The following is a 15,548-nucleotide window of genomic DNA, read 5'->3' as shown; positions in this document are numbered from 1 at the left end:
TAGGATGCCATATTAAAAAAAAAAAAACACATAAAGTTGGGGCCCAACAGACAGTTCTTAGCTGACTAAAATACATACCTGAGTATTAATCTTTCTTGATTACGTCTGAAATACTTAAATTTAGTAGTCAATCTAACTTTTAGTATTGGCAGACTATGGTAGTTTATACATATTAAAAATAAATACAAGTCAAGGAAAGATCTCTGAGGGATTCCTTGGAGAATAGTCTGATTTTTATCATTGCATATCCTGGATAATGTTTTGTATTTCTGTTAAATGCTCCATTGTATCTACTTGCCATGGAATGTATCCTATGCATGAATTTACTCCCATTTTATAATTTTGCTCATAATGTAAAAGTAACTTAAATAATTTGTCTAAGTTAAGATTCTGTGAAATAAAAGTCTGAATATAGATAAAGATGGAAATATATGAAATATTTGCACATACTTTCAGGTGTATAAATATTATAACAGACTTTAGAAAACTATTTGAAAAGTTTTGTTGCTGCTAGCATTTTGAGAAAATACAGAAGAGAAATAAGCATACCTCCCTAGAAGTGAGAGAGTGAGCGTGTGTGTGTGTGTTTCAGAATATATCCTTTTCAACAATAGAATTTATATATATGATTGGCAGTGGCAAATAGCATTGCCATAGATGAGAAATGGCCTCCAGAATCAATCTTCCTAGGTTTAAAATTTTAGCCTTATTACTTCTCAGTTGTATGATCTTGGGGCAAATTATGGCACCTCCTAAAATTCAGTACATTTTCATCTGTACAATGAACATGATGGTAAGATTCTCTTCAGAGAATCTTGATTTAATTTGAAAATTAGATGAGTTAATACATGGGAAACACAGGGCCTGGCACAAAAGTTCTTAAGAATAGTAAAATAAAGCTGACTTTTTAAAGTTACCGTATCTGTCTATAAGGTGATAATATTTATGTTTATAGGATTTTGCTTCTGCTGAAGGATCACATCAGTGTTTGAAAGCACTTAGTGTGGTCTTTGCATACCAAATACAGAGTGAAATATTTTTAAATACTTGTCAAGTTGTAATTTCTCCCAAGGAAGGGCTTCCTCAGAGAATAGAGAATGAATTGTAGAGTATACCTTTGGAATGGTTTAATCCATGGATAGCAGAGTAAAATAAAATCATTCTTTTTTTCTGTTCTGTTTCATAATGCATGTTGGATATTTTAAACTAGAGCAAAACATTTAAAACGATGACTCCTGCTACTTCCTTATAACTGTATGATTGGTTTAGAGAATTTACTGTTCCAAAGCATAATTAAATCAACTTATGTAACTGCATTTAAAATAACTTAGTAAATTTATGATTGTTAATACCAATCAGTTACTTTGCCAACATCTTAAGAAGGGACAGTTGATTCTGGGAATAAACCAATGACTCAGGAGCTTTAGACAGTCAGCAGCAGAAGTGAGTTTTGATTACAAGTTTCTGTGTTCAGTATGGTTGTTGACTGATGGATGCATGGTTTTTATGGGGTGGAGGATCATGAAAATACAGGAAGAAATATAAGCGCTAGAGGTATTTTTTTTATTTGTTACTACTTTAAAATTTTATTTTTCATTGTCTTTTTTTCAATTGTGGAAATTTATTCTGGAAAATGTTAAATGCCTTCATTTAGCTTGTTCACTCATGAAGATACTAGTACAATTCAGGAACCTCTTATCTTTCTGCATTCCAAAGTAATACAATTTCAATTTTGAGACAAAATTAAGGGTGAGGCATGGAATGATCATTAGTGTTTACTTACATATTTTATGATATCTTTAGTTTGTTGTTTAAAATATGAGCTCTTAAGTAACTCCTAATTTTAAACAAATAAGATGTTGAAACAAGTAGCAGATTATGCCTATCTTACTAACTATACAGCTGGTGACATTCTCTTGCAGATGTTGTGGGGGCAATGGCTTGCCTTTTTTGAATAAATTGAATTTAAAATACAGTTCTTCAGAGTTTTCGCATATTTTTTCTTTGTCTACATCTATGTTATATGTAACATCTCAAGGTGATGGCATGAAGATATTTAAAAACAAAACCATAAACTTGTAAAAGTTCTGTAAATTAAGAAACTAAACATCAAAGATCATTAGCAAAGTCCAGGAAGATTGTTTGAAAAATACATTCTATCCTGTTTTCTGAACCAGAATATGGCAAAGTATCCAAAAGGAATAGGAAAAGACTTGGATCATCATCAGCATCTATATTGCCAGTCTTTTCCACATCAGCATCTATATTGCCAGATCTTTTCCGAGACAAAATGCCTCAAATACAGAAGGGCAAGAGGGAGAGATGGATTTGAAGCAGCATTTTTGTATCCTAGGATGCACAGACCCCATGACAAGGTGTGGTGAAGGTGAATTAGTGGGAGTAGGATGTGCTAGGAAGTGTGGGCTCAGCAAACAGCTTATTCAGAGAACTTTGTCCAGGTGGCCCAGCCTCAGACCAGCCAACCCAACACGAAGAATGTTTACTAAGAATCCAGGTTTCAAACTGGGCTCGGGTACATCAATCTGCCTTTGAAATGCAGGTTGCTAAAAAGTCCAATTACCTCTTTTGCTGCCTGACACCAAGCCTGGCGGATCTCTTCCTGTCTTAGTGAGGATGAGTTATAAGTGGGAGTGAGGGTGTGGCTTATGAAAAGTCATGAATAGATAAAATACTGCTCTGAAGATTTAAGAGCAACATATAGTTCTGAAGATAATGTTTTTGGTAACAAGCAGGTGAAGTTGTCTCCTAAAGGAGAGCCAGGAAGGTATGGCCTCTATCGTGGCAACGAGCTGACATGAGGCAAAAAGTGCAGACGGCTGAAATAAGGACCCATGAGAAATCCAAAAGGAAGGAAAGAAAAGAACAAAACTGATAGGTCAGTTTTGATTAATTCACTCATGAAATAGTCATTCATGAAATATTTATTGAAAACCTACTATGTGCCTGCCATTCTAGACACTTAGGATGTAATAATGAATGAAACACATAAAACAATTACGAAAACTTCAGCCTTAAAGTTACAAGGTTTCTACTGGAAACTTTAGACATACAGGAGTAGAAACAATATTTAAGGTTGCTAGAAGAAAACTTTTCTAAGTTCTTTTATTTCCAGGTAATATTAGTTCAGAAACAAACCTCTGATCTCATTGGTACCTAAAGATTTTTTAATGATTGTATTTAGTGTTGGCTGTGGTTGTAGAGTGGGTTCTCATGCTGCTGAAAGGAACTGTAAAATTATATATTTTTGGATATATCAGTTCATACCCCTTGACCTATCAGTTACAGAATTATCAGTTACAGAATTTGCTTTATGGAAATGAAGATGCAGATGAAGTGTGTTCATTAGTAGACTGGTAAAATAACCATCTATTAAAGACAGTGGTTTTAAAAAGTATTTAATGACAGGTCAGAATATTCCATGTACAATATCAAGTGAATTAAAAGCAACATACAACACAGTATATGTGTGCTCAGGTTCTTCCAATTTGAGAAAAATTTACTGGAAGAAAATATTATCAAGTATTATTAGGAAGGGTTATATAGTTTTTTAATTTCTTTTTATACTCTTATATCCCTTTATATTCTTTTATATGAGTTCATATTAGTTTTATAAGTAGTATGAATAAAAATGTTAAATTTTCCAGCATCTTCTCTTAATTGTGTGTGTTTTCCACCATACATTGAATTGACTGTATGTAGAAAACTTCCATTCGTTTGACTTTGTTCTATAAGTAAATAGAAAACCCATATTGAGAGTGTGTGTGTGTGTGTGTGTGTGTGTGTGTGTGTGTGTTGAGTCGAAAGAGGATTTTCGTGGTATTGATGAAAGAATAAATAAAGGAATAAACATTTCATTTTATTTGACCCCCCCCCGCCTTCAGGCAACTGTTTTATACTGTAAATTCTATTTATGAGATTGCCAGGGGGAAAGTCTGATGAATTTCTTTCTTCAAGATGGTGGCAGTCATAAATTTAAATATGTAGTCATATCATTGGGCAGTTTTGAACTAAGCAAGACCTTTTATAAAATCAAACAAAGCTTTGACACTTAGGACGCAACAAAAAAATGTCCACTATAGGATGAAATGCTACATACACTCAGTTGAAATGTGGGCAGTTGGGCTCTCTTCCTGGATGCCATCCTGCTGCCCCTTCTTTGTGCTGTGAGCAGTTTTCTTGATAGGGTTTTGTACTTTCCCTTAGACTCTAGGTGGGTTGCTAGCTGGAGCCATTTGAAAAGGAGCAGGGTAAAAAAACAATGTTGGTGTATTAAGAGAGAGTAGCATACCTAGCAGAGTTACCTGGTACCTCTGTTAATATTCTAGGTGATCGTCCTCCACATCACTTTTGACTTTGCAGTTTTCTTTCTCAATAATGAAACCAGGTAACAGAAAGTACCTGGACAGCTGAGTTTAAATCAGAAGGTCTGCTGATATACAAATAAATTGTATCCCCAGAGCTCTCTGTACTTTACATTCTGTTTCTCCCGTAAAAAAAACAAAAACATAATAACCTTAATAAGAATCTTTTTCCTCAGTAGCCTATAGCACTTTCAGATAATTTTCCCCCTGTAACACAAATATGAAAGTTGGTATTTTCTACTATTTTCAACAGGCAGGTGAGAAACAGGGTTTGATGTACAGACATGGTTATGACTCAGGGTTTGTCTTTCACCATAATGGTCACTTTTAAAAAATTTATTTTTTTCTCCCTACTTTTATGATTCCCTTTGCTTTTATAAGGAACATAGGAGAAAAGCATGTATTTTGGATAAGTTAATGATTTTTTACCCTTCTGGTTATTACCTTATATTGTGTCTGTTTTTGTTTTGATGCAGGGACAAAGTTTTATAAAAGGTTTGCTCTTACAGATCTGAAAGTATCCCTACTTGGAGTAGAAAAGAGCAGGCCTTAATTATCCAGAAGACCTTTTTATATGACATGTTGACTTTGAAGAATCTATATGTTATTTTGCCAAAAGCTTTTTTATTCCTTTTATAGGCTAGAATATTAGACATGAAATATTTAGCGTAGTTATACTTAATCCTTAACATTTCCATTTCCTTTCTAGCCTTTTTCTTCTCTTCCAGCCAAAAAAGACCAAAAAACAAACAAACAAACAAACAAACAAACAAAAGAACTTGTGATGTTTCAGTTGAAAGTAGGGTTCTTCTCACCAACTACTTCTGTTAATTCAGGAGGGCTAAATAAAGGCAGGGGGACGTTAATGATTGGTATTTGGTGGCAAATATTTATCCACTTCGGATTTGAAATGGGTGTTAATGGGGAGGAGCTGGTGAATAACTAGATAGGTTAGGAAGATAGGTTTGTTAGGAAGAGATAAGTGAAAGGAGGAGACTTGGAAGAGGTATTCTGCTACCAGCAACTACCAAGTATTATAGAAGTTTTTTCTCTGATATAAGAAACCCAATTAAATGCGTCCCTGGGTTTCAGAGGGCCATATAGATGTTGTCTATTGTCATCCATCCTGCTACTTTTGCGTTGCCTCAAGACATTGGCACTGCTGGTTCATCCATGTTCAGCCAGATAAGCCCTTGGTCCCCTAGCCTCTTCCCATTCTCCTTTTCCTTCCCTGACAATGCCTGCAGGGTAGTAAGAAAGACAGTTTTGGAACTGAGAAATGAGGGACTGAGGACAAGGAGGATTTATTTTTTATTCTCTAAGTTCTTGCTACTCTGTTTCAGAATATACCTCCAGACAGTTGGGATTCCTAGTTTGAAAAACACTAGAGAATGACTTTTCTTCTGCCTCTTTTCCTTTGCAGGAAACGCATGAAATTGTGGCAATCAAGAAATTCAAGGACAGTGAAGGTATATATATATATTTTTTCTTTCTGTATTTAGTTTTTGTGAATCGAATATGGAAGAGATGAGATCTAGCTGATTAGACTATGTTCCTTAGATTTTAGAGTCTCAATCTCAGAAAGTATAATAAATATATCTTATTGATCATCATGCTTTGCTTTGAAACATCTAGTTCCTCTTGTGTGAATATTTTCAAATCTCATGATATCAGAAAATTCAGTTTGTGTTTTAAAGAGACAGCATTGGAAATCTTGCTTCAAATGCTGGACAGAAGATGTGCTATTTACACTGTTTCCACATACTAACAGTTTAAAATGAGAAAACTTATTTGAAGTAAATACTTCCTGGGTTCATCCAAGTAGTGAGTGCTGTGTTAAAGGCTCTGGTATTGGTTACTGTGATCTCCTAGTTAGATAGAAATACAAAGATAAGTAGTACGTAGACAGTACAGAGGGAATGGTTTTATATTTAGAATAACTCATTGGGAAAAGAAAAGCTTTTCAAGAAGAAATACCATACTTGGAAGCTTTGGTCACATAGAGACCATTTCAAATGGAGTATTAAATTTGCCCTATACCGGGCAAGGTTTAAAATAAAATATTAACAACAAAAATAGTGTACCCAGTGAAAGTAATGTACAGGAGAAAAAATAAAGCATTTCAGTAGGCCATTAGGTTTTAAATCAAGACTATTATTGGCCATACAAATACAGCCAAGTAGTAAAACTGACTCCAAAGACAGACGTGGCCTCTAAGAAGATCCAGGTAGCATTTTTTTCAGTTTTTTTTTTTTGACAGAGACTCCAAGCAGAAATATTTTTTACCTCCTAACAGTGTTCTCATACATAATATCATATGTATATAACTGAAGGAAAAGTTTCACAAGGTTATTTTACTAATGTGAGGTTCTTCATTTTCTGTTCTTTCTTGCTCATATAAATTCATACAAGTACCTATTTTGGCATCAAATATTTTGATTCACAGCCTGCCATTTGAAAACTAGTGCTACAGGAGTGAAAGATCCCACCATAACATCAACCGATCATATCTAGTTGGAAGCGTGACAATAGCATTCATAGCCTACCTTCATCAGCACACAGCGACTGTGTACTGTCAGATACCAGCCTCTGTATTTGTGAACATTCACCACCCCTACCTTAGAGACTTAGCAAACATTAAATAACAAATGGGCCTCACTAACAATTCCTAGGGTAGAGACAGTAGTATTTGATGTAACCCAGCTCTGATGTGCTGGTTATGTGGAGCACATGCACGTCAGCTGGGAATTTTAGCCTTGTCTTGGCAGCCTTAAAGAGTAGGCCAAAAAAAAAAAAAAAAAAAGTACTTTAGCTAATTCTTTAAAAACAAAACCCAAAAAAGCCCTACTTCAAATGATATACCTGTAGTCTAATAGGAAGCAATAGCCCCAGGCCAACCCACTAGGAGACCATTGGAAGTGAGCTCTTTGAGCAGTGGCTTTGGGTTAACCACAGGTGGCCAGGAGACAAATGGTGTTCTACTAAAAAGAGTGGCTGCAACAGTAGATCAAAGCATAACCTTTGCCTGCATATAAAAACTTCTGACTGTGCATTCATCTTGTAAGGCACATTGTCGACCATCAGTTACCACCAGAAATAATGTGTCATCAATTTTTTGAAAAGCAGTGCAATCTAGGCCACATATGTCATTGCTTTTAAAAAAATAAATACCCAATTCTTTACAACCTCTATCCTATAGAATACCAATTCTTAGCTTCAATTAAGTGATATATTTGACCCCACATTAGAGTACCTTCAGATTGGCAATCAGTAGTGTATCTGTTGAAATTCATTGAGCACTGGGGACTTCCTTGGCAGTCCAGTGGTTAAGACTCTGCACTTCTACTTCAGGGGCATTGGGTTTGATCAATGGTCAGAGATCTAACAGCACCATGCTGGATGGTGTTGCCAAAAAAAAAAAAAATTCCACTGAGTACTGAACCAGGTGCTGTAAGATCAATGAAGGTAAATCAGGTCTGGATAATTTCAAGAAGTTTCTGATCAATTAGAATTAAGACCTGTAAATAAAAAGCAGTAAAAGAGTAGAAAGCAGTCAGTGCCTGAATCACTTTGCATAATTTTGAGGTAAGAGAGATTGTTTCTAGTTGTGGCATCCCAGGACTGTATTGGTAGTCTAAACATGGGAAACATTTGATCAGCTCTTATTTCACTGAGCTGACAAAACACGAATCCACTCTGCCCTCATCTCTGCTGGGCCGTTATCAGTTACTATACCTCAGAAGCATGCAGCCCCATCACTTACCACCTTGCACCTGGACACTTTGTAGGCATGCCTGTACATACTTCTGGAGGGATACTTCCTAAATATTTCAGTGATAGAATATGAAAATGTATCCAATTATTCCTAACTTCTCAGTTCCAGGCCTATCCTAGGCACACTTTCCTATTATTTCCAGTTCTCCCTGGGAGACCTAACACGATCTTTTCTGTCTTTACCCTTTTCCTCCTGCCAGAGTATTACTGTGCTTAATGGAAAGCAAGGGAACATGTGCAGTTAATACCCTTTTGGAGTGTGAAGTGTACATAGATAGTCTAGTGTTGGTGAGGATGTCCATTCAACCCCTATATAAACCACTTAATTCTGTATCAGTTTATCATCTTAAATTTTAGTCAAGCTAATTATAATTAAAAATATTGTTTCATAATATTGCCCTTATTGTCATATAGCTCCCATGAGTTTCCTTTATTAGTTATCCTGAATATATTCTTTTGATATTGTCATACTGACTTTTCTAAATCCAGTATTTAAAAATCTTTGTGAAGGTAATGAAATAATTTTGCAAAAACATTGTTAAACTGAAATGGGATCTGAACTTGGTCTGACCCACATTCAAGCTAATCAAGTATTCTCATGCTGATGGTATCAAGGAATATTTTTTGAGTATATATATTATCTTCTGTTAGGTTTAAAAGATTATGATAACGTCCTATTTTCTTGTTAAATTCATATATATCCACAAATTTACATTAACCATTTTTTGAGCATCATTTTAAGGTAGACTGCTGTTTAGTTCAAGAAGTCGTTATTATCCTAGATTATTATTTAAAAGGGAAACCAAAATTTTATAGTAAATAAAAAGTTAAATTGAGAGTTTTAAGTTGAAAAAAAAGTAATTAAAATTATGAAAATAAATTTACTTTATCTTATAGTTAACACAATTTAGATTATAATAACAACTATGTACTATTTCTTAGAGAAAAGAATCAAGTGTTATCTTTTGGCGGGGTGGGGCAATTTTTACAGTAAAACTATAGGCTAGGTCAATGAATGACTTTCACAATAAAAAGGTCATTAAAAGTATACAAAAGGTTTTGTCACTTCTTTTTCAGTATGTTCCTGTTTTTTTTTTTTTTTTTTCCTTGTCTTCATCCTTGTCAGTTTTTTTTTTTTTTTTTTTTTTCCTCTCTCTCCAGTTAACTGGTATAACTCCATCAGGTCATTTATCAGTGTCTTTGCTATGATTTTCCCTGAAAAACTTTGACACACTGGTGGGAATTAAAAACCCCTGTTAAAAGAAAGGAATGCTTGAGTGAATACATTTTTATTTGAGATCCTTTCATTTGTTAATATTTTCTATTTTGATGACTTTTGTTTCTTTATTCATCATCATAAATGTGGAGTCTCAGATAATGAATTCTTGATGATAACCCTGAATGATAGTATTGTAAATTTGTCTATTAATATAAGTTTCCACAGAGAAACACTTACCTAATAAATACCTAACCAACCAGAAGTCTCCATAGAATTAATTCTACTCAGTATGTATTTGTATTTTTCTGAGAAAAGAAAAATTATCAGAGACCAAAAAGATACTAGAGATTATTTAGTTAAAAGGTACATTTCAGGCTATGTATAATGATAAATTGAGGCTAATCCTCCTACCCTTCCTATAATTCCAATCTTGTACATTGAGATTTGATGTTCAGATGATAATCTTCTATCACTTTTGGATCAGCATTCTCTTATATGCCAGTGTCTACCATGCTCAATTCTTTAAATAATCCAAGAGCACTAATTTAGATAGCTTTGGACCAGCAAGAATTACAAACCCTGTTCAACCTTTAATTAAAGAAGTCCTGTGGTCTAAAACTTATTTTTGACAAACTTTTGAATCATCTGATGTGATAGTACCTTTTGTTTATTCGAACTTTTCAGCCCTTCCTGAATGTACGGGTGATAGGGTGAGGAGAGATCCTCCTCACTTGTCATTGGGCCTCCATACATGACAAGGAGGCTGACTTTAAGGGAGTTGTGTAGTAGTCTATGGTTAAGATAGAATTTAGGCTGTGTCTTTGCTTTTCTATCAAAATTGCTTGCATTTCATATCTTGCTCCTGTTTATGGTTTCTATAGATAAATATTTTACCTTGGAATGGACATAGTTGTTCTTAATCATAAGAAAATGTTTAATTGATCATTCTTTCCTCCAGTTTATGTCATCCTTATTTTTACTCAGACACTGGAAAGTTCTATTCTGATCTCAGAATCAAGGGAACTCTGGTCTCTTATTTTGTATACTTGTACAAAACAAGGGTTCATAATCTTTAAATTCAAGAATCTGATTTCTGTGTAAGAGAGGCCTTGAGACAGACTTTCCAACCCTTGGTTAAACAGATGAATGAGTTCATTAAGTTTGAGCTAGTCATGATTTCACCACACTTATTTTTAATGACCAAAATGGATCTCTTTCAAACTTCAGGGATTCTTCTTGAATTTGGTGAACATTTTGCACCTTTCATGTTTTAATCCATTTCCATTGTGCTTTATCTGGCCTTCATCTCTGAAGATTTAAGAGTTCTCATCATTTTTGGTATATATGACAGCAGCACCACCATTTAAACCCCTCTGGCCATTTTTATTGCCTCCTGTTGATGTTCCCTCTTCAGTCAGGGCATCCAGACTCAAAAATGGCACCGTTATGGTTTTGTACCATGATGGCTTGACTTTTCCCCACAGAGTACGTGTTTAAAGTCCATTTTGGGGTGCCTCTTTGGCTATACAAAAGTGTCAAGTTTGTGATTTCATAAAGTAGGTTATAGTTATTTCTGGACTTCTTTTCAAAGCCCACAGTTCTTTAAAAATAGGGTTACAGAAGAGTTTCTGCTCATCTTTGGATTTTTCTCTTTTCATCATTTATCTTTGCATTTCTTTCACTCCTGTGATCTTTCTTCTTAAAAATTGTTTTCTTTTACTTTGTATCTCCCTCCTTGATTTTTATGTATGTTAACTTTCAGCCTTGCTGGCAAGGTTAGAAATAGGTTAGTTAGTTAGTTTTTTTTTTTTTTAATGTCCTTTTTCTGACCCTACTATTTAGTCATCACTCAGTAGAATTTCAGAGAAGGCAATGGCACCCCACTCCAGTACTCTTGCCTGGAAAATTCCATGGACGGAGGAGCCTGGTAGGCTGCAGTCCATGGGGTCACAAAGAGTCGGACACGACTGAGTGACTTCACTTTCACTCTTCACTTTCATGCATTGGAGAAGGAAATGGCACCCCACTCCAGTATTCTTGCCTGGAGAATCCCAGGGACGGGGAAGCCTGGTGGGCTGCTGTCTTTGGGGTCGCACAGAGTCGGACACAACTGAAGCGACTTAGCAGCAGCAGCAGCAGCAGAATTTACAGAACTTTGTCAGAAGCACTACCTGTACTAAGCTAAACACCCTCCATGGTAATTGATGTCCAGGTCTATCAGCATGCATATAAGCAGGAATCACATGGAAGGGCCTTCAGCAGCATCTAGTAGAATGCTAATACTAGTTTACTGCTGAGGAACCACAGCTACTATTTGATTAACTGAGACTAAGACACAGACCCCAGGATCTTCACTGAGCTTTTCTTCCACTGACACTGTGCTGCTTTGCCATGTAATGAAGCAGAAACAGTCTAGGCCTGAATTTGGGTGTTACAACTCACTCTCCAAAGCTCACCCACTGCCTTTACACCATGTCACCTCTGTCCCTGTGGTGTGACATTCCCTTCACTTGCCCTGAGAAAGTTATTATTTCTAGACTTGGTTTCTTCATTTGTGAACTGGAGTGAAAGTGAAAGTGAAGTCGCTCAGTCATGTCTGACTCTTTGTGACCCCATGGACTGTAGCCTGTCAGGCTCCTCCATCCATGGGATTTTCCAGGCAAGAATGCTGGAGTGGATTGCCATTTCCTTCTCCAGGGGATCTTCCCGACCAGGAATCAAACCCCCGTCTCCTGCATTGCAGGCAGATGCTTTACCATCTGAGCCACCAGGGAAGTCACAGAGACGGTAAAGCATCTGCCTGTAATGCGGGAGACCCGGGTTGGATCCCTAGGTTGGGAAGTTCCCCTGGAGAAGGAAATGGCAACCCACTCCAGTATTCTTGCCTGGAGAATTCCATGGGTAGAGGTGGCCTGGTGGGCTACAGTCCGTAGGGTTGCAAAGAGTCAGATGTGACACACACACACACACACACACAGCCTAAATAAAAAGCCATGAGATTATTTCAACTGGAAGGCAGGGGGTGTTGTGCCCACTTCAGTAGGCTATGCATCTACCTTTAAAAATCTGCCTTACTCAACAGCTTTGCTACTTTCTGAACCTCTGAGGAGAGAAGCATGTATAAGTGGAATGTACATTCCTTTTCCCCATCATCTAATCATTTAGTGCCACAATTTTCATCATAAAGTACATGGAGTAGGCCAGGAACCTTTAAAAGTACTCATAGGAACAAGAATAATGGAATTTCCAGATAATGAAGAGTGTGCATTTTTACTTTCACTTACAGAATTAGTAACTCTACTTTCTTCCTGTTCCCATTCATTACAATCTTAGTGCTAAAGTGCTTACCTCAACTTTTAATAACTGAGTGGCATAAATTAGAAGAGCCTTCACTTCCTAAACAAGATGAGCTGCTTAAATGAAGTGGCTCTGCATACTAAGTGATTTTGTGACCTTCTTTTTGATGATTTGTTTTTCTTTTCTCTTTAGCCGTTGTTTAGCAAAGTTAGTATAGATTCAAATAATAAATATATATGTAACAAAGTACCAAAATTCAGTGGAGTTTAGGCACATAATCAATGAGATCTTAATGAAAAGAAATCATGGATTATTAGATTTGGGAAAGGCCATGGGACTTTTTAGGATACTGTGTGGGTGTGGAGGAGTGTCCATTTAGTTATTTTATGAATGAAAAGTTAAATGGCTTGCCCAGAGTCACATGTTACATTGTTAGTTGGTTAAAAGGGTCCAAAATCTAGGTCTCCTGGATCCTACTTCAGTGTTCCTTCTATGACAGCCATGCTGCTTTGGCCATTTGGCTTTATCTGTTAGCAAAGTGAAACTGCCACAAGTTGGTAATGATACAAAGGTACCTGTTTTTCAGTGCCAAGAATTCCCCAAGCTTTTGATTAGAAAAAGTATACCAGCTTTATTTACCTTTTACTTTGTGGCACCATTTATTTGTAACCAGCTCCAGCATAGCTTAGGGATGTTCTAATAACCAAATATATATGTGTTCTTGACCCTCGGTGCTGTCAGTTTTCTGCAGTCTTCATTTTTCATAATCACATATTGTAGACTACTAGGGGCAGAGGTAAAATAAATAGGGAAAATAAATTCAGTTTGTCTTACTGTCTGAAAAATGGCCCTTTCAAAGTTCTAGAGAAAGAAGCTTGAAAACACTGTCCTCAAAACCAGAAAGGCAAAGTGCCTTTTGTTTGATATCATATTGCTGCTTCCCATGTTTTATGGGAATAAGAGCTAGCCACATATGGGCAAAGATTTCCTCGTAGCACCATCAAAAGCATTTGTGTAGGAAGTATTTATTGATCTCCTCTGTACCAGGTCCAGTCCTAGGTGGTTGGGTGTGTATTATTGAATACCAAGCAGAACTTAGACCCGTCGTCCTAGAGCTCTTGGATTAGCAACGGTGGCCACATAGATGGTAAACCAGTAAGCAAACAAATACATCAGTAAAGATGGTGGGAAGGTTTGTGAATGAAAAGTCAGAGTACTGAGATGAGGACTAATGGGGATGGAGGCTTGCTTTGGCTGAGTGATCGAGTGACATTTAAACTAAAGCCTGAAGGAGCTAGCCCTGTAAAGAGTCTGGTAGTGTAATGAGGGTTCTCAGCAGAGGGAATAAGCTCAAAGGCCCTAAGGTTAAAAAATGAAGTTTGGGGCTCTTTTGGGAACCGAAAGACTAACATAAAGGTAGGGAGAGAAGGGCATGAGATGAGGGTGGAAACGCAGACAAGATCAGGTCATGAGTAGTATAGTTGTCTCTTGCTGAATTACTTCCTTATTAGAAGACCATCTATGTGGCAGTCTGTCTTAGAGATAGGTGGATTTTAGTTTGATTACCTCAACCTTGGGAGTAACTCAGATGGGACAGCAGAGAAACAGGTTGGCCTTCTTCATAAGACTGGAGGCATTTAGCCTCCCTAGTCTTTAGCACTTCTGACAGTTACAAAACACCAGTTCTCTGGCCCAGCCCTGGTTTGCAGAACAGCTGGACATCTGCCCCCACAAGCCTCTAAGCTACTTTGGAAAGTCCTCTAATCACGTCACATACATTGCCCCTACTGCCAGGTGGCCCCCTGTTTCATGCTCCGACATGGGCCCTCTGAGGACCTGGTTTCCAGTTAACCTCCCTGATGTGGGTGGATTGGTTTACTGTCTGTGCCACTGTCCGCCTTTGCTACTGCTGCTTCCTGCCTTCTGATAGGCAGAATTCCTGTTCCAGGATTCTCCAGCAGTTTTCTTGAAGTAAGGAGAGTATTTCACTTGTGTAACCAGTTCACAAAGGAGCATTGACTTTGATTTAATTATAGTCTCTTTTCTTTAAACCCAGTTTGAAAGGCGGCGGGGTAGGGGAATTCTCTGGTGGTCCAGTGGTTATGACTTGGCATTTTCACTGCCAGCTCCTAGATTCAGTCCCTGGTCCAGGAACTAAGATCCTGAGCTGTGTGGGGTGACCATAATCTCAGAGGTACTGCTGGCCCTGCATTTAGGATCTCCCTTCCCTCTTTGGTCCCATTTAGGGTCTTTTCTATAGTGTACTTTGCTTAGGAAACATTTCTTTCTTAAAGGCATCTTCATCTTTCTCATCTCTGTCCCTAACCCTATTTTCTTCCTTCCCAGACATGCCTGAATGTGAGGGTCACACAGCTTAGACTTTCAAGCTAGGATTCTGACCATTACCCAAAACCTTAGGGCCATATGTATTTTAGAATTCATAACTTTTAGATTTTAGAATGGAAATATGGCATGTCACCTTAGGATCCTGTGATCAGGTATTATTTCCAAAGCAAAATATAAGAATTATTTATACTAAGTAGGTTAAACAAAGACTTATAAGTGGTTTCATGTTAGTTCAGGTTTTGCTCCTAAAGAGATTTTCCTTAAAGTTAGGAAAAAAATATCAGTTTTTAGACTGATGTTTTTGGTTTTCAGAATGCTGATCAGGGATTAAGAACCTGTATCCTTCTTTGTATATACATATGTAACTATGGCGGTTAGGATGTCCCAACTAGATCTAAAGCTATTATAAAAATTCCTTTAACATGAAATAGTACCTTACTTGCTCCCCTGCCAATTGATCCATTAGCGTTAATGTGACTTCTGTCCTTCCTCTGTGTCTGAGGGTTCACCATGAGTGGAGTTGATGATAC

The 15,548-nt window shown here is 36.9% G+C and overlaps 1 protein-coding gene across 3 annotated transcripts in view; it reads left to right on the top strand.

Moving 5' to 3' along the window:
* Positions 1-15,548, top strand: part of CDKL5 (cyclin dependent kinase like 5) — a 177,933-nt gene that overhangs the window by 108,772 nt on the left and 53,613 nt on the right. For all 3 annotated transcript variants that reach the window (XM_061408034.1, XM_061408032.1, XM_061408033.1), the window contains one exon: positions 5,806-5,851. In XM_061408034.1, coding sequence (XP_061264018.1) covers positions 5,806-5,851 — 46 coding nt within the window. The remainder of the gene's footprint in view (positions 1-5,805; positions 5,852-15,548) is intronic.

This window comes from Bos javanicus, chromosome X, assembly GCF_032452875.1.
Source record: "Bos javanicus breed banteng chromosome X, ARS-OSU_banteng_1.0, whole genome shotgun sequence".
In the NCBI taxonomy this organism is placed as follows: Eukaryota; Metazoa; Chordata; class Mammalia; order Artiodactyla; family Bovidae; genus Bos; species Bos javanicus.
The sequence above is the reverse complement of the archived record's forward strand: the minus strand, read 5'-3'. Positions and strand labels throughout refer to the sequence as shown.